The 19,652-nt window shown below is 44.1% G+C and overlaps 1 protein-coding gene across 1 annotated transcript in view; it reads left to right on the forward strand.

Annotated features, from left to right (window-relative positions):
• Window positions 1-285: 285 nt before the first annotated feature.
• Window positions 286-19,652, forward strand: part of SLC48A1 (solute carrier family 48 member 1) — a 29,649-nt gene continuing 10,282 nt past the window's right edge. The window contains exon 1 of the mRNA XM_033935464.1: window positions 286-539. Within this exon, the coding sequence (XP_033791355.1) occupies window positions 407-539 (133 nt within the window). The 5' untranslated portion in view covers window positions 286-406. The remainder of the gene's footprint in view (window positions 540-19,652) is intronic.

The following is a 19,652-nucleotide window of genomic DNA, read 5'->3' on the forward strand; positions in this document are numbered from 1 at the left end:
AAGTTACAGTATTTCAATCCCGTAACACCACCCCCTACGGCGTTTGTTACGTACAAGTGACTAGCAAAAAGGACTTTCCCCACGGGAAGGACGGCCCCATCGCTTTACCATTGTGGGCGAGTTTAACACGGACATCCGCTTTGTGGGCGTGGCTCGGTTATTCACGAAAGGCGTGGCTTGTCTTGCCGTTGTTTTTATGAAACGGGGCGGGAACTCTCCTCGATAGGGCGTGGCTAAGGCGTTGGAGGTAGGGCCTGATCGCCCGTACAAGGCAGGCGTGGGGGCGTGGCTTTCCTTGGGGGGTGGGGCGTGTGCGCCCCGGTTGTTGTCGCGGCCTCTCGTCATCCCCGCTGTTTCTTTGGCCGGAGCGCCGGGTGTGTTCGCTGCCTCGCCGGCTCCCGCCCCGATGGCGGTGGGCAAGCGGCTCTGGCTTCGCATGGGATACGCGGCGGTCGGGACCCTCTTCGGATTTTCCGCCTTCTTCGCCTGGAACGTGGGATTCAGGCAGCCCTGGACCGCGGCCATGGGAGGCCTGTCCGGTGAGCAGGGGGAGGATGGAGGACCGGGAGAAAGAGACACCGAGAAGGGGGAGGGGGGGGGAAGTGCGGCAAGGAAGAGAGAGGATGGGATACTCTGGGAGTGGAGGGGAGACAGTGAAGAGGAAGGGGGGGGGGGGGCAGCAGCAGAGAGACTGAGCTCGTAAGCGTCAGGCGGTGTTTAGCTGTCAAAAATATTTCCAGAGGGAAAATCTTGTACCAGCGTAGGGAAATTGAGAATATAACAGAAAAGATTAGCATGGCAATACCCCAACATCCCAATATCAATGTAAAAAGTCCAAACCCCAAAAAACATATTAGATGTCTATAATATGCTTCGAGACCTGGAGACCCCCCAAAATAAGCCTCACCACCTCAATCATTGCATATCAACAAATATGTTATTTGCTTTTTTTTTTTTTTCCTTAGACATCAATGGATACTCTAAAGTGTTTGTGAAAAAAATATTTTGAAAAAAAGACATCTCAAAAATACTCAAGGGTCTCCACAGTAGACTATGTTTCGTTTCCTGCTGTTGTCAGGGTGACAAGCTTGCTTGCCCTTTCTATTTCTTTTTTTACATCTGTAGGTCCTCGATCGTATCATTTGAATGGAGGCTTTCCAGTGTGTTCCAAGAAACTGTTCATGGGTTAAGTGGTTCAGCACCACAATGCATAGGGGACCTAGCTGCACTGACTCTTAGTTTTGGTCTTCTGCGCCTTGTTGGTAGGGACTATTACAGAGGTAATGCTCACAACAGAGAGCAAGAGGATGGAGGCATAATCATTACACTAGCAACACCTAGCAACTGGATTAAGGGTCATGATTGATCAGGGTTCTGGATGGCGGATATCCACAATGAATAGTCAGGAGAGAGACTTTTTTAAGCAGTGGAGACAGTGCATCATGTGCATGCAAATCTCTCTCTTGAGTATTCATTGTGGATATCTTAAAAATCTAACTAGCTAGGTTTGGGAATCACCGGGATATATAAGGGAAGATTATGGGGGTGGGGTGTAATCCCAGGTAATTGTGAATGAAAGCTTATGATGTTAGATCATACCCGTCGTTTTGATTAAGCTGGAAATACAAAGGAGAGAAACTGCTAGACCAAAAATATGATTTGTTAAGCCCTCACCTTTTGGAACTACAGTACAAGTCCAAAAATCTGGACTACTTGAGAATCCAGACTACTGGGGAAGAGAGACAGACGGAGTGAATTTTAAAAAGTACTGCCTCAGAATCTGGAAAATTCAAAAAATCTAAATTGACCCCAAGCAGTCTGGGTTTTTTGACTTGTACTGTATGTATATCTCATAGTGTGGGCAGAAAGTCAAGTGGTATGGCTAGTGGTCATGGCAAAGATTAATTTAGTTTACATTTGTAGTTGCTGACAACAGTCATGAAACATAGAAACATGATGGCAAATAAAGGCCAAATGGCCCATCTGTTCTGCCCATCCGCAGTAACCATTATCTCTTTCTCTGTCCGAGACATCTCACGTGCCTATCCCAGGCCCTTTTAAATTCAGACACTGTCTCCACCACCTCTTCTGGGACTGTTCCATGCATCTACCACCCTTTCTGTAAAAAAGTATTTCCTTAGATTACTCCGGAGCCTATCACCTCTTAACTTCATCCTATGCCCTCTCATTGCAGAGCTTCCTTTCAAATTAAAGAGACTCAACTCATGCGCATTTACATTAGGTAGGTATTTAAACGTCCCTATCATATCTCCCCTCTCCTGCCTTTCCTCCAAAGTATACAGATTGAGATCTTTAAGTCTGTCCCCATACGCCTTATGAAGACCACATAACCATTTTAGTACCTTCCTCTTGACCGACTCCATCCTTTTTATATCTTTTTCAAGGTGCGGCCTCCAGAATTGTACACAATATTCTAAATGAGGTCTCACCAGAGTCAGTGGCATCAATACCTCCTTTTCCCTTCTGGCCATACCTCTCCCTATGCAACCTAGCATCCTTCTAGCTTTCACCATCACCTTTTCAACCTATTTGGGCACGTCAAGATCATTACATACAATCACACCCAAGTCCTGCTCTTCCTTCATGCACATAAATTCTTCATCCCCTAAACTGTACCGTTCCCTCTGGTTTTTGCAGCCCAAAAGCATGACCTTGCATTTCTTAGCATTAAATTTTAGCTGCAAATTTCAGACCATTCTTCAAGCTTCGCCAGGTCCTCTCTTCATGTTATTCACACCATCTGGCGTGTCTACTCTATTGCAGACTTTTGTATCATCCGCAAAGAGGCAAATCGTACCCGACAACCTTTCAGCAATATCGATTTATAAAAATGTTAAAAAGATATCCTGAAAACTCGACTGGCTGGTAGTCCCTCAGGATAAGTTTGAGAACCACTGTTTGGAATATTAGCTTAAGTCAGTATTTAGGTGCTAGCTTTTAGGCGTGCCCACTTACACTGTGTCAGTAGCAGGTGTAAGTACATTGATTTATTTTCTATCCCATTCTCCCCAAAGAGCTCAGAACGGGTTACAGGTTAACATGCATAATATACAGTTAACAGGTTACAATTTGCCATAGTTAAAGTACAGGTATGTTTTGATATGTTTTTATCCTAACTCGACACATACTAGGGATCTGCTAAATGTATCATTTGAGCATCTAAATGCAAATATTATATAAATGTTTGACATGTTGCATGCCCTATCCATGCGCCTTTCCCGTCATGCCCCTTTGTATTATGTGCTGTGTGATTTGTGCGTTCATATTATAGAATACCATTGAACATGCGCCTATCAATTAAACACGTGCTTCTTTAATCTTAGTGCCCTAATGGCATTACATTTAGGTGCTTAGGGTATAAAATTAGAGAAATGGTGCCCTGTGCTATTTTGAAAGCACACGGATAGCAAAATCAAAAGGTAACTGATGTTGGCTCCATTAAAAGGTAGAAGGGCCAGCTTTCCAGGAATGGGATGGAGAATGGATGCTTTTCGACTCTGCCCCTTCTTTTGAACAGGTCATTTTGACCTCAAAGATACAAGTGTATTCTTTGATCAGTGCTGCTGGGGTAGTACAGAGGCTGTATTGTGCTGTCGCTCCCAGGACAAACGCAGGGCTTTTATGGCAATTTGGTAGCAACATCATTTAGTTCTAGTTTTCCATCTAGACCAGGGGTGTCAAAATCAATCACATAAGGGGCCAAAATCTAAAACAGTGGTTCCCAACCCTGTCCTGGAGGACCACCAGGCCAATCGGATTTTCAGGATCGCCCTAATGAATATGCATGGAGCAGATCTGCATATCAGTCACTTCCATTATATGCAAATCTCACTCATGCATATTCATTAGGGATAGCATGAAAACCCGATTGGCCTGGTGGTCCTCCAGGACAGGGTTGGGAACCACTGATCTAAAACACAGGCTAAGTCGCGGGCCAAATTTTTTTATTAAGATACTTAGTCTTAGTAGAAATATAGATCCTTCCTCACCCTTAGACACCAGTGGCTCGGTCAGGCACTTGTGTGGAGCGCCCTGCTCCAACCTAGCTTTTACACTGGGACTGGGTCCTTCTGGGTACTGAGGCAGCGTGGTGAGGAGCTTAGAGCGCTGCTGGGAGTAGGGCAGTGCGTTCAGGCACTTGGAGTGCCACAGTCAGGCACTTAGATGCGGCACAGTCACCACGGGCCACATAAAATGGCCAGGCGGGCCGGATTCGGCCTCCAGGCCTTGTGTTTGACACGTGTGATCTAGGGAATAAAGAATAGAGGGATCTTCTGCTAGTGGTTAAACTTGTATCTCTGATAGCTGGGAGAGATCCTTCTTACCTGCAGCAGTAATGAAACACAAAGGACAATCATGATACCTAGCCAAATCTTCCAGTATGTTTTATTTAGTGTGAATCATATATCTTCATTTAACTTGGTTGCTCAGTTACACAACAGCCACACGTGTGGGATCCAGAATTCCCAAAATAATTATCTCAGCTTGTTGCAAGACTGCCACAAAAACTCTGCTTGTTCAGCCACTGTCTAGGAGAGTAGAAAGACACAATGCCGGTAGTTTGAAAGGAGCTGTGTTTTCAGTGTATCGAAGTTTGTATGGATTTCTAGAAGCTGGAACAACTCCCTTTAAAATATATTGAGCCAGGTTTTGGAGACTTAATTTCTATAGAATCCGTGTTCCAGTCTGGCTCACTTTTAAACTGCTTCTGTTTTTTCATCTTTTTGTCCCTCATGCCAAATTTGGTCCTGATCCATTAAGTTTTCACAGTTATTTTGCCTCCAGACTGACACATATTCTTGATAACTTATGCATAATTTCTGTCCCGCATACCTTTGGGTTGGAAAGAAAAAAATAATAGACGATAAAATTTGTTCCTGGTAGAGCATTATTATTTATTTGGATTTAGCTCACACCTCTTTCAACAGTAGCTAAAGGTGAGTTACTGACATTTACACTAGGTATTTCCCTGTCCCGGGGGACAGTTTGTACCTGTGACAATGGAGAATTAAATGACTTACTACTACTTATAATTTCTATAGCCCTGCCAGACGTACGCAGCACTGTACATTAAAAATGTAAGAGACAATCTCTGCTTGATAGAGCTTACAGTCTAATTAAGTTTAAGTTTTAATAATAATTTGATTAATCGCTTAATCTAAATTCTAAGCGATGTACATGTTAATAAAATTATAATGTAAGGGGGATAATACAATAAATAAGACTAACAAGATTATTGACAAATTTGATAAGACTAGAAACATAAGGGAGGAGATGGGTAAAAATTACAATTTATATAAAAGTTAAAGAAACAAATAAGGGGGACACATAAGGAAAGGGAAGAAGAATAAAATAAAATAAAAATAAAAAAAATTATTACTTCAATAAAATTATAGAAAGAAAAAATGAAATTGGTTCAAAGACTAAATGATTAATTTATAAAGGCATCTTTAAAGAGAAAACTCTTCAGTTTACCTTTAAATTTTTCTATATTGGTTTCTTCCCTTAAATGGCTAGGGAGAGAATTCCAGGTTTGGGGAGCTGTAACTGAAAAGATCAACTGTCGTCGAGTATTTATAATTTTAAGAGAAGGAATCGTTAGCAAATGCTGTTCAGCGGATCTTAATGTTCTATTGGAGGTGTAAGGGATTAATAACTTGTAAATAAAAGCCGGAGTGGGATTTGAACTGAGCTTCTCTGATTAATAGACTGGGAGCTCCTCCATTCCACATCACACTTAAAAGGCCATGGGAGGGAAGCTATGCCATGTTGCATCACCCTTTGAATCATATTCATAAAGGAATCAGTGCAAGCAAGACACTGCCCTTTTGTATTTTGTTTATTGTACAGTGCTGTGTACGTCTGGCAGCGCCATAGACATGATAAGTAGTAATAGTAATTGTATCCATAGTGTGCAGTTCTAATGCAGTAATCCACTGTAGCAAAAACGGTTGTGAGATCCAGAAGGGATCACTAGTTGCTCTTTCCAGTCACTGTTTTTTGTACATATTAACGATGAGTTAATAGGTTTTAGAATTGTTTTAGGGCACAATAAGGACCCCATCCATCTCCATAAACTGCTCTATCTAGAAAGTTCATTTCCTTCAGAAAAGACAGGGGACTAAGGTTCAATACTGGAAGTCAGAAAAATATATATATGAAATCATAAAACTGACCTCAATGCCCCCAGTGAGTAATCATGATACAGTATTTTGGTCCCCATCTTGAGAGCAACTCTTGGAGTTTCATATCTCTGAGCGGACCAAAATATCTTGTTGATTACTCACTGGGGGCATTCAACTCATTGAGGTCAGTTTTATGATTTATGGAGACATGAAATCAGCCAATCAAGTGGAGAAGGCTTCATCTAAGGCTAGGCAAATGCTGGGATGTATCCGTAGAGGCTTTGTCAGCCGGAAGCCAGAGGTCATAATGCCGTTGTACAGAAGCATGGTGAGACCTCATCTGGAGTACTGTGTGCAATTCTGGAGGCCGCACTACCGCAAGGATGTGCAGAGAGTTGAGTCGGTTCAGCGAATGGCCACCAGGATGATCCTGGGGCTCAAGGATCTCTCGTATGAAGACAGGCTGCACAAGTTGCGGCTATACTCTCTCGAGGAACGTAGGGAGAGGGGAGATATGATAGAGACATTTAAGTACATCACTGGCCGCATAGAGGTGGAAGACGACGTTTTCCTTCTAAAAGGACCCTCGTCCACAAGGGGACATCCGTTGAAAATCAGGGGGGGGGGGAATTTCATGGGGATACCAGGAAGTACTTCTTCACTGAAAGAGTGGTGGACCATTGGAATGAGCTCCCGGAGCAGGTGATCGTAGCCAGCAGCATACAAGATTTTAAGAATAAACGGGATGCCCACGTCGGATCCCTACGAGGGTAGCGTAGAGGAGGACAGCTTGGGGACGAGTGATAGAGTGTAGATTAGGGGAGGGTTGTTGGAGTGGGCAGACTTGATGGGTTATGGCCCTTTTCTGCCGTCATTTTCTATGTTTCTATCTAGAAAGTTGACTAGATGGAGTAGTCAGTTTTGTGTGGCTAGGGGTGCTGCTGTCACCTCTCCGTGCTTTGTTCATGCTTTGAATGTCCAAGGAGGAGGGGAAGTGATACTTTTCCAGACACCAGCTCCTGGCAACTCTGTTCTGTAATTCCAAGAGTAGCTGACTAGGGCCTATAGCAGAACCATTGCTCAATAGTCAGTTGAAAAGTCTGCCCTGCCCCTCCGCCACCACCTCTTCTTCTCCCCCAGAACCTGGAATATAGACTGAATGGATTTGCTGTTTCACGTCAGCTGAAATTGCATAATTTTGTAACAATTTCAAAACCCTGCCAGGAAATACTTGGCATCTCACCTTGGGAGTTTTTCTGGATGTGAAATCTAGGAAAGACAAGGCACACATGCTCAATAATTTATCATTACTGGAACTGCTTTTTCTTTTCACTAGACTACAGTGTTTTCAGCTGGTGTGAGGAGAACAAACTAAACTTTTGGCTTTAAAGAGCTTTGGTGATGGTGTCGTGGTTTAATGTCTCCAATGGGTCAGGCAATGAATTTTGCCACAAGGCACGGAAAGTTATATTACTATAAAGCTGCCTTCAAGGCAGACACTGAGAACGATGGTAGGAAGGGGGTTTCGTATTCATTTTCATCTGTTTAAGGTATTGCAGTTTGCAGGAAATCAGACAAAGGATCCCTGAAAGCTTAAAATGCAAGCTCATGTTTCCTTAATTCTTAATCGGTCCAGTAAAAGAGATGACAGCTTGTAAAGGGCCCATTCATCTCCTGGATCAGTGTGGCCGTTGGAGCTGCCTTCCACAACTACCTAATCAAAAGCAAATAGTGAAGAACAAGCTCCCAACAAGAGCTCAAAAAGGAGGAATGGCACAAGTCCTTGAAATATACCAAGTTACAAACTCTGCCTGTACATATCACGGGACCCCACAGTTACCCACATAGGAAAAACATTCAGCATAAGGGATTCTCCTAGTCATACCCTTTTCCCAAATGGTGGATATACAGTATTTATTCAATGCAGAAAATGTGAAAATGGATGCTGCCTCGGAGAGACAAACCGGATATCAAAGACAATCAACCTGTAGCGATAGATTGCACCACATAAAGAAGAGCAATATAACATGTCCATAAGAGACTGTATTTTTAGGCTTTGACCATATCATCATTAGCCTTATTTAGTTCAGAGTAGTCCAGGAACTTCACAAATGAGAAGTTACAGTGAGAAAATACTTCAGTAGGCTGATCTACATTCTTGTGAGTTCAATTGCTGTAACTATATTTATGATCCCTTTTGTATCCTCCCTTTAATTCAGTTTATTTTCTTATCCCTTTGTCATGGCCTAGTTCAGTGCTGCTTCTCTCTCTCCTGGAGACACCTCAGTTAGTTTTTGCTTTAGTTTAGATCAGTGGTCTCAAACTCGCGGCCCGGGGGCCACATGCGGCCCACCAGGTACTATTTTGAGGCCCTCGGTATGTTTATCACAATCACAAAAGTGAAATAAAACATTTTCTTGATCATATGTCTCTTTAGCTATAAATGACAATATTATTATTAAGACTTAGCCAAAAGGAAAGATTCATATTTTACCTCATGCAAAATTGGCATTTCTTTAATAAGACATTAACTATTTTTTTCTGAGGCCCTCCAAGTACCGACAAATCCAAAATGTGGCCCTGCAAAGGGTTTGAGTTTGAGACCACTGGTTTAGATAAACATTTGCAGAACACATGGCAGCCTGACCCCTAGTGGTAAACGCCCATAGAGCATCCAATAAACGGGTCTTGTATGCTGCAGTGAGACCCTACATGAGGCTAGATGCACTAAGAGGATCGGTAAGACCGTTTGGGTCTGTATCGATCCGATTTTTGGCCGATTCAGAAAGACCTATTGATGCACTAAAAAGTTTGCATGCAAATGATTCAGGCGGATGTTCCTCTTAAACCCCGACTCTGCTGTCTGATTGACTGCAGTGAGAGCGACTCTCATATATACGCAGAGCCCGCAGGGGAAGTCTGAACAGCTGAGAGGCAGGGGAAGCTCAGAAAGCAGGGTCCTGCCACTCAGCCGTTCGGTTTCCAGCAAAGGATTCGGAAAAAAGCATTCAAACAAACTTTGAACCCTAAAGCAGAACTATAGGTTGATATCCCTAGTCTGACAAAATCAACTTCAGTTGGTCAACCTGGCTGAAAAAGAAGAAAATGGTGGTTTTGCCATCAAAACTCTGTTACTCTGAAGCGCTCCTCCAATCTTCAGTTTCTAAAGCAGGCTGGAGACAGCCAGTGTGCTGAAAGGGAGCTATACCTTAAGCCTGGGAACAAGGCTCAGGCTATATAAGGTTTACAGCAGTGTGTGGGAGGAAAGGGAAAAGAAAAGGGAGAATCCACCATATGTCTTTTAAAATGCATCCTCAGTCTTTGCTCTGGTGGCTGTGTACATGTGTTCTGATGAACTGAGGTAAGTCCTCCCCCACATAGCAGGTACCTGGAACCTATCCTATGACTGGAACTAACAGAAAAGCAAAGGTTTGGGGTCTTGTCCCAGCCACATGGAATCCAGGCAATTTGATTTGGTTTGAAAAAAAAAAAGCACTGTGGGGAATGGGAGGAGTTTAGAAGACTGAGTTAAGAATGTAACAGACCCTCTTGCAACCACTTCTTTTCAAGTGCATAAGAGTCTGGATGAGAGGATGGTGAGGAACTTCTGGCAGACCAACCTTACATAAGATAACGTTCTTATACCCTGTGAAGTGTCTCAATTAATGTACTGGATTTCACCATCAGTGTGGAGTTACAGTGTAGCACTGACTAGATGTGGAAATTTTTCTAAGAACTTGTGCTCTAGTTGAAGATATCTTGGGAGACAGGGAAAAACATTATTTCACACATCCCCATTTTTTCTTCTGTTTTGTTTTGTTTTTTTTCTTTTCACGCTAACAAATTTTGAAAAGCTATTATACAGTGGAACGGGAGCAAACTTGATATGGGGCAAAACCCAGTGAAAATACACATCAAGCTTGAAATTGGGCCAGGGATCACACAGAAATCAAGGACACCCCCACCCCCACCCAAAAAAAAAAAAGAGTGGCCCAAATGCATTTTTATGGAAGAAGCATTTCCAGCTTTAGTACATAAAAACTTATACCGACACTAGCTCTTCTCTCTTTTTCTGCTCATACACATACACAAGGAATACTCCACAAGGTTATGTTCCACATGATTTTCCCCCTCGCACACTCCTTCTCCCCTCAGCGCTGCTACACCTCCTTCCCTTTGAGCTGGCTCTTAGTTAATTTATTTAAAAAATAACTTACTCTAGCTTTCATAACTAACATCAAAGCAGTTTACAGAAAACAGACAACAAACACCCCTGATTCAGATGTGTTTTTCATCTTTGTTGTAACCAAACTGTATAATTTTCATTAACAGTTGCTAAGTGTACTGCCACCTAGTGGTGGAGTAGCACAGTAATACTAGTTGCCTAGCTGTACTAGTACTGTGTGGTTAAAATGTAAAATGCATCCTTAGAAATAGTTTGCAGTGACATCTAATGGTTTGATATAGTAACATAGTAAATGACGGCAGATAAAGAGAGACCTGAATGGTCCATCTAGTCTGCCCTGTAATCACAGTTTCATGATTTAATTAAAATGTCTTCTTTCTTTGTTATTTCTGGGCCAGATTTTAGTTTTGAGAATCTGCCACTTAGTACCGCAGCAGCCTTCACTGACAAAATGGATTGTAATTCTCCCACCCTTTGTCTCAAGAATCTCCTTCTCTAAAGGCTGTGAGAAGTAGTGTGACTGCTCCTATAATTACTTCAACATGCTGAAATAAAGGTCAATAAACATTCGTGACTTAATTTTTGGGAACTGACACACCCTTTCCTCAGCAGAATAGAAAAATGACATGTAAACATATATGTGAACCAAGGATTATACTAAGCCATCAGCTGAAACTCTTCCCATGGCCTCCAACAGTGCTTAAGATCTGTCACGTGGCCCACTGAGTGCTGACCATAGCCCAGATGCACTAAAGCTAGAAATTGTAACTAAACCTTTTTTTAACGGCTTTAGCAACAATCGCATTTGGTGATCCAATGCAGAAAATGGCTCACTGGCTGGTTTTCTGCACGATCATTCATTCCCAATCCTACCATGCAAATGAGCTAATTAATATTAAAATGCCATGTGAACTAGTAGAGTGATTGATGCTGTAACATGGCTTCCCGATGAACTTAGAAAAAGTGATTGCTTTTAGTGATCCAAAAAAGCGACTGACAAGACCAGTCACTTATCTGCCTAACCTTTTTTTTCATGGGCCCAGATGCTAATATCTGTCCCATTAGGAAAAAAAAAGTACCCCACCTATGACGGCTCTCCCTCCCTGAGGAACACACCACGAACCGCCCCACCCTGCACCAGCAAAAACAGCAGGAGGAATGCCCACTGCCTCCTGCCACCGAAGGCCACTCCTGCGCCAGGTGCCCCCCAAACATCCCCTCCCCTCCCTCTTCCCCCCAAAAAAGGCAGGAGGAATGCTCACTCCCTCCTGCCACTGGAGGACAACACCGTCCCCTGCCACCCTCCCATACCTTTTTAGATACAGAACAGGACAGAAACTCAGTCCGTCCTGCTCTTAGGCCTGCCACTCCAAAATGTTGGGCCTTTCCCTCCCTGGTGCATCTTGTGATACACGGAGAGGGGCCTAAGGCCCTGATTGGCTCAGATGCCTAAGGCACCTTCCCTTGGGAGGAGCATTAGGCGTCTGAGCCAATCGGGGCCTTAGGCTCCTTGCTCTGTATCTCATGATACAAGGGGGAGGAGTGTAAGGCCCAGATTCGCTTGACTGAATCAATCAGTGCCTTAGACTCCTCCTCCTTGTATCACAGGATACAGAGGGAGGAGCCTAAGGCCCTGATTGACTCAGATGCCTAAGGCCTCTCCCAAGGGGCGGGAGCCATAGGCATCTGAGCCAATCAGGGCCTCAGGCCCCTCCCCATGCATCACATGATGCACCAGGGAGGGAAAGGCCCACCATTTTGGAGTGGCAGGCCTACTAGTGGGACGGACTGAGCTTCCATCCTACTCTGTTTCTAAAAAGGTATGGGGGGATTCAGGTGGCAGGAGGGAGTGGGTATTCCTCCTGCCTTTTTTTTAGGGGGAAGGGGAAGGGTAGGGGATATTTGGGGGGGTGCCTGGCCTTCTGTATCGCTGTATTTGGGGGGATTGGGCCTTCTGTATCGCTGCTTCAGGGGGTGAGGGGAGTCGCATTGACAGGAGGGAGTAGGCATCCCTCATCAATTTTATTTCGTGATGGGGGGGAGTTGGCATGGCAGGAGAAAGTGGGCATTCCACCTGCCGTTTTCGCTAGTGCAGGGAGGGGGGCCGGTTCACGGTGCCTTCTCTGGAGAGGGCCGTTATCGGCGGGGGGGGAGGTGGTGGGGGAAGTTTCTTTTTTTTTTTTTAAATGGGGCAGATATTGTGAGTGTGTAACATGCACAGCATCTGTGCCCATTAAAAAAAGAAAAAAAAAGTTTGCATGAAAATAGGGGTCTTGTCTTATATTCAGGTCAGCACCCACCCATCCCCATTCCATACTTGTTGTAGGTTTCCGCCGGCCTGCTGTATTATATGATGGGCCAGGACAGGAGGGATCCCTCCCATCTCCTGTCCCAGTGGACTCTGACAATTTTTTATCTTCCTTCCGCCTCTCCCCCATGTACCTTTTTGAATCCCTGGTGGCCCAGCGGTTTACCAGGCAGGAGCAAGCTTTTTGCGCTCCTTCCTGGCCCTGAGCTGCTCCCTGAATGGCTGCCGCCAGTTCTTGCAGGACTCGTGAGAACTGGTGGCAGCCATTCAGGGAGTAGCTCAGGGCCAGGCATTAGCATAAAAAGCTCGCTCCTGCCCAGTACACCACTGGGCTGCGAGAACTCAAGGCAGCCATTCTGAGAGGGGCTCAGTGTGGGGCAGGAGCGGTCTACTACTGGACCACCAGGTCATACGGCAGGCTTGAGGCCTGTAGGATCGGGAGAGAGGGGGGACAGGGTACAGAGCAAGGAGGTGGGACAGGGTGCAGAGCCTGGAAGGGAGGGATGGGATCAGGGTAGAGAGCCTAGCAGGGAGTGAAGAGGCTGAGTGGTGGATACCGGTAACTGTTTGTTTTTCTGGTTAATTGAGAGTATGTTAGAAACCTTGTCTAACACATTCCCAATTCCACCCCCCCCCCCCCCCCGCCTCGATGCACCAGTGTGGTAGTGGTCCTGAGCTGCAAAGCCCTCCTTCCCTTCTTCAAGCCCCGAAGTGGCAGAGACAGGTGGTGGTCCTGAGCAGTAAACTCCCTCGCTCCCTCCTTCTCTCCCTTCCTTACCCGAGTGCAGCCAGTCAGTAGGAGGTAGTCTCAAAACAGACTGCTCGTGGCCAGCCCCAGCAGAGCCTTTCCTCTGATGCATCACTTCCAATGCATCAGAGGAAAGGCCCTGCCAGGGTTGGCCGTGAGCAGCCTGAGGCTGCCTCCTGCTGAGTGGCTGTGCTTAGGTAAGGAATGGAGGGAGGGAGTGACTCGGGACCACCACCTGCTTCTGCCACTTCGGGGCTTGAGGGAGGGAGGGAGGACTGCTGGTGCTTTGGGGCAGGAGGGGAGGTTATTGGGGTCCTGAGGGAGGGAGAATTTACGGCTCAGGAATCTGCTGATTTTTTTCCACTGGTGATTTTTTTTTGCCGGTTCTATGAGTCCCAGTTAACTGAGACCCGGTAAACTGAGACTCTACTGTAATGTATAATTGAGTTCTGGAATTTAGTGACAGTGAATGTGGTACAAGCAGTTAAAAAGAGGTTTGGATAATTTCCTAAAAGAAAATCCATAAACCATTATTAAGATGGACTTGTGAAAATTCACTACTTATTCCTAGGATAAGCAGGATAAAATCTGTTCTACTCTTTTGGGATTCTGCCAGGTACAGTACTTGTGATGTGCATTGACCACTGTTGGAAACAGAATATTGGGCTTGATGGACTTTTTTGGTCCGATCCAGTAGGGCGATGCTTATGTACTTATGTCTAGAGTAGGTCAGAACCAGGTAGCCAGTCTCTCTATTTTCAAAAGTTGCAGACCATCTTGCAGAGTTGTAGCTCTGCCAGTCCACTGGCTGGAGTGGAAGAGTAACCTAATGATTAGAGCAGCAGGCTTTTATCGTAGCAAACTGGGTTCAAATCCACTGCAGCTCCTTGTGACCTAGCATGAGTCACTTAACCCTCCATTATCCCAGGTACAAAACTTAGATTGTGAACCCACTAGGGACAGAGAAAGTACCTGCATATAATGTACAGCACTATGTATGTTTAGTAGCACTATAGTAGTAGGGTTTTGTAAAGTATGGGACATGGTTCACAGAGTAATCCTGCTGGCTTCTGAGGAAAGTGTTTTGCCGGTTATAGAGGGATCCTCCACCCACTGAGAAGTGCTGAGTCATGTTAGAGAGTTGTGCAGCCAAGTTTTCCTGCTGAGTCAAGTTCCTGTCATGTGCGAAGAGCTGTAACTTTGTGTGAGACCAGAGCAGGATTTTTGCTGTTGGCAGGGATCCCCCCCACCCCTTCCTCCTCTGCCTGTGAGTTTGCACTTCTGAGAAGGAGCCTGTGCTTAATCAATGGATATATTTTGCCATACTAAATACTTTCAGTTCTACAAGATTTGTACTTTTATATTGCTGTTAGCATGCATTGCTCTGCACAAAGTGTTCTTATATATTACTTTAATGCTGAAAGTGTAAATGTCACTGTAATGGGTTATTTCTATAGCACTGACAGCAGATGTGGAAGTGCACAAGATAGTACAGTTTTTTATATTGCTCCGTAAGGTGCTTTTACATAGAACATAACAGCAGAAAGACCATTTGAACTATCCAGTCTCGGCATCCCTCACCTGCTCAATTCTGCAGCCATTTGTCCCTCAGAGATCTTTTGTGCTTTCCCATGCTTCCTTTAATTCCTCGTTTCCACCATTTCCTCTGGAAGGCAGTTGTACCACTCTTTCTGTAAATACATTTCTTTAAATTTGGCTTCAGTTTAGCCCCTTTCACCCTTACTTTTGTTACGTCTCATTCCAGAGCTTCTTTTTTGTTGAAAAATATCTATACATTTATACTTTCAAAGTATTTGACATGCCACTATCCTATCTCCCCATCCCATCTTTCCTCCAGTGTGTACACATTTAGATCATTATCTGTGTTACCATATGTAGAGAAACAGGCTTGTCTCCAAGGGACTGTGGCATCCTGATCCAACATTTGGTTTGGCGCACCCATCCCCCATTGGCACACAGCCCCCCCCCCCCTCTATTTCAGGCCACCATCCCCTGGTGTACCTTTAAATGCAGTTGTCCTGTCCTGAACCCTGACAGTGTTTCATCTAATGCTACCTGAACCATCTCCAGCATCTTCCCTCTGCCACATCCATCCCCACTTTGATGTAACTTGCTGTTTCCATAAGGATATGGCAGAGAGAAGATGCTGGCGCTGGTAGCATTAGGTGAAATGCTGTTGGTACTCGAGAGGAGACAACTGCATTTAATGGTAGACTAGAGAGAGGGTGGTCTGAGAAAGAAGAGGGAGTGCTCGACCTAGGAATAGAGGATTTGGCTGCTGCAAGGGAGCAGGTGAGGCAGGCAGGCTTTTTGACACCCTGAGCCAGTGCCTCACTTGGCCCTGTAGAAGAGTTAGAGCAGTGAGCTGAGAATCCTTCATTTCCTCCTGTACAAATTTCAGTCAATATTCAGCCAGCAGCAATGAGCATGTTTTGAAACACGGATGGTTGCCAGCTAATTTAGGTACAGCTGATATTCAAAACCATATCCACATAGCTAAACCAGGCAAAGTTAGGATTGCTATTTAAGTGGTCCTACTTGACTAGTTAGCTGTGTGGACAACGTTGAATATTGTTGGTTCCAAGCATAACTCCTTCCAGACTCCACCACTGGACCATTCTGGTGCTAACTAGGGAGTGCCATAGCGGTCAGGAGGGATATTTTTGACACTGTCCGGGTGAGTGCCATTGAATATCCCTCCTGAAAGGCTTAATGTGATTTAACTTGTCAGGAGCTTCCCCTGCCTGGTTAATTCATTTTTGATATTGGGTCTTTAGATTGTGAGCCCTCTGGGCACAGGGAAATATCTAGGAGTGGCCTAGTGGTTAGAGAAGCTGCCTCAACACCCTGAGACTGTGAGTTCGAGTTCCACTGATTCTGGGCAATTCACTTAACACTTCATTGCCCCATGTAAACCGCTTTGATTGTGTAAATCACACAGAAAAAGCGGTATATCAAGTCCCATCTCCCTCTTTACCCTCTTTACTGTATTCAAATGTAACTTGTGCTAGAAATGAGAGTGTGAACTAAATCCAACATTCCTTCCTTTTGAAGGCTGTTCACCATTTTAATAACTGTCCTCAGAGTTGCCAAGTGTGGCCCATTCCAAAGAGCGAGAGTCACAACCACAGTGAATGAGATTAAAAACCATTGAGTAAGATTTTCTAGCAGTGGGTCTGGTGTATAAATTTGGAAAGATCTGCATGCTTTACTTTCTAAATGATGCTGATGCTTCAGGGCAGAGAGTAACAGTTTTGCATCATCTCCAGGCCTAGTATCTTCTCACCAGGCCTAGTATCTCACCCTCTGGCTTCCCTCCCTCCCTCCCATTGTTCAGCATACCTCCCTCTCTCCCCTCCCACCCCAAGGTCCAGATCACTTCTCTGCAACCCTTTCCCAGTGTTCCTTTAATCTACTGCTGGAGTAGCAGTGATTTACACACACTTCCTGTGGCCAGACAAGAGCTTTCCTTTGCTGGGTCCCACCTCTTCTGATTCAGCTTCCATTTTATGGTGGGATAGGATGGGATACAGTAGAGCAGTGGTCTCAAACTCGTGGCCCGGGGGCCACATGCGGCCCGCCAGGTACTATTTTGAGGCCCTCAATATGTTTATCAAAATCACAAAAGTAAAATAAAAGTTTCTTGATCATATCTCTTTAGCTATGAATGACAATATTATTATTAAGACTTAGCCAAAAGGAAAGATTTATAAACTATAAAGAGTTTTACCTCATGCAAAATTGTCATTTCTTTAATAAGACATTAACTATTCTTTTCTGCGGCCCTCCAAGTACCGACAAATCCAAAATGTGGCCCTGCAAAGCGTTTGAGTTTGAGACCACTGCAGTAGAGGGAAGGCTATGAGGAAGGCTACAAGCAGGGTATGAATTGTTGCCAGCAACCTCTGGCAGGAAAGACAGGATTGAAGATCACCACGGGAGGGGTGGGTGGGGGGGAGGGGAGGGGGTTAATTGAGAGAGGGGGAGATGCAAGAAGGGTGTTGAGAGTAGAAGAGATACCAGACTTCAAGGAGGTATCAGTTCCTGAATCCATGTGAAGATGGGAAGCTCAGAGCTCAGCATGTTTATGTCTTTAACCTCTTGATGGATTCCATTTGGTTTATATCATTCTGAAGGTACAATGTCTAGAACTGCAAACAGTACTTCAAATGAGATCTATAGAGAGGTACTCTTGCCTCCTTTTTCCTCTTAACCAATTCTCTTTCTAGCTTTTGTTGCTTTATCAAGTTTCAAGTTTTATTGTTTCTTGATATCCTGCAAATCACATAGTAGATGGCTTACAATAAAATTGGCATCAGTAAAATAAAAATTAGAAAATAATTAAAATAAAATAAAAACATAGATAAAGTAATATGAAGTAAAAACAGAGATAAAGTAATATAGAATACAGGAGAGTAGAGGGGAAGAACTACAATTTATAATAGGAAAGCAAGGGGAAAAGGAAAACACATAACATCAAAGCTATGGTCTAGTTGCTCTTGGTAAAGTATACTGCATAATTATTTTATTAATACAAATACCTAAGAAAACATGTCTCTGAATAAAAAAAAGTCTTAAGGTCTTTCATAAAATTATTACGTGAAGGTTGCTGTCTGAGATGGTTTGGGAGCTTGGAATCTAAGAATTTCTCTTTAAATGTCATGACTACTAAGCAATTTTGATTGAGAGATCTCAGTGTTGTAGTGCAGTGGGTCCCAACCCTGTCTTGGAGGAGCACCAGCCAGTCAGATTTTCAGGATAGCTGTAATGAATATGCATGAGAGAGATTTGCATATAGTGGAGGTGACAGGCATGCAAAACTGCCTCATGCATATTCATTAGGGCTATCCTGAAAACCTGACTGGCTGGTGGTCCTCCAGGAGAGGGTTGGGAACCACTGTTCTAGTGGAGTATAAAATGTCAAGTACCGTATATACTCAAATATAAACCTATTCAAATATAAACCAAGGTAACCTTTTTCCCCCCAAAAAAGGGGGAAAAAAAGGTTGACTCGAATATAAACCAAACTCATGGCAGTCTCACAGGGTTCATGTGGGAACTTGCATCAGCCATTTTGAGTAGTGAGACTGCATGGGGCAGAAGCATAGGAAGATCGCTCTTGCCCTGGCTCATCACTGGACCAGCAGAGCTTAAGGTAGGCCCAGGGAGAGGCCTGAGATGGGTCCATGTCTGTTTTATCATTCCCTCTGTGAGAAATTCCCTAACCCCCATATGTCCTGTTTGTCTTAATTAGATTGTAAGCTCTATTGAGCAGGAATAGTCTCTTACATGTTTAATGTACAGCGCTGCACACGTCTAGCAGCATTATAGAAATAAGTAATAGTAGTAAGACTCAAATATAAACCAAGATCCCCATTTTTTTGGGCCCAAAAATCTAGGTTTATATCTGAGTATATACATTACTTACTGAGAAATGGTGGGGTATCTGTTGAACGGAGTTTGAAAACTAATAAGAGAATTTTATAAATGATGCAATGTGATATCTGCTTGTTTGGTGACTTTAAGATTCAGGTAGTCACCCCTAAGATCCTGCATTTGTTTCGTTTACAGAAGCATTTCACCGCGTGTGCTGTACTGCTTCCTCAAGCTTTTGCATCTCAAATGCATGACCCTGCATTTTTTAGCATTAGATTTTAGCTGCCAAACACTAGACCATTCCTCAAATTTCACCGGATCCTTCGTGTTTTTGTATTTATACAGTTCAAACAGCATATGTGACACTCTTACATTTGTATAGTGCTGGCTGCATATGGAGTGCTGTATAAGATGGTGTTATGGTCATAGAGTTGGCAGCATATTGGCATGTTAGGTGAAAGAGGAAGCTATATGCAGAAGTCTTTCTGCCTGTACACCTGCTGTGCCACCAAAACACAGTGTATCTTTGCAGTAACACATAGACAGCTGGGACCTCGTAACCTCAGGCTAAACCACTGATATGTGGTAACATCTCATCAGCTGTGCCTCAGCTAAGAGTCAATAGTGTAAGCAGGTAAGGTTTTTGAGTCCTCAGATGGCAGCTTACCTAGGAAAGGTTTTGCAATATAAAACGTTCATATTACACTGCTGAACCTGTGGCGGTTTTTGCACCAGCCAGCATGTGGTGTGTTTGGATGAGAGAGTGCCGCTACCTCTTTCATTCTAATCCACTGATATATTTTTTGTAATAGTTACAGGGACAGGTAGGGAAAAATACTTGAGTACCTGATTGTTAAACCGCTTAGA

Source organism: Geotrypetes seraphini, chromosome 3, assembly GCF_902459505.1.
Source record: "Geotrypetes seraphini chromosome 3, aGeoSer1.1, whole genome shotgun sequence".
Classification (NCBI taxonomy): Eukaryota; Metazoa; Chordata; class Amphibia; order Gymnophiona; family Dermophiidae; genus Geotrypetes; species Geotrypetes seraphini.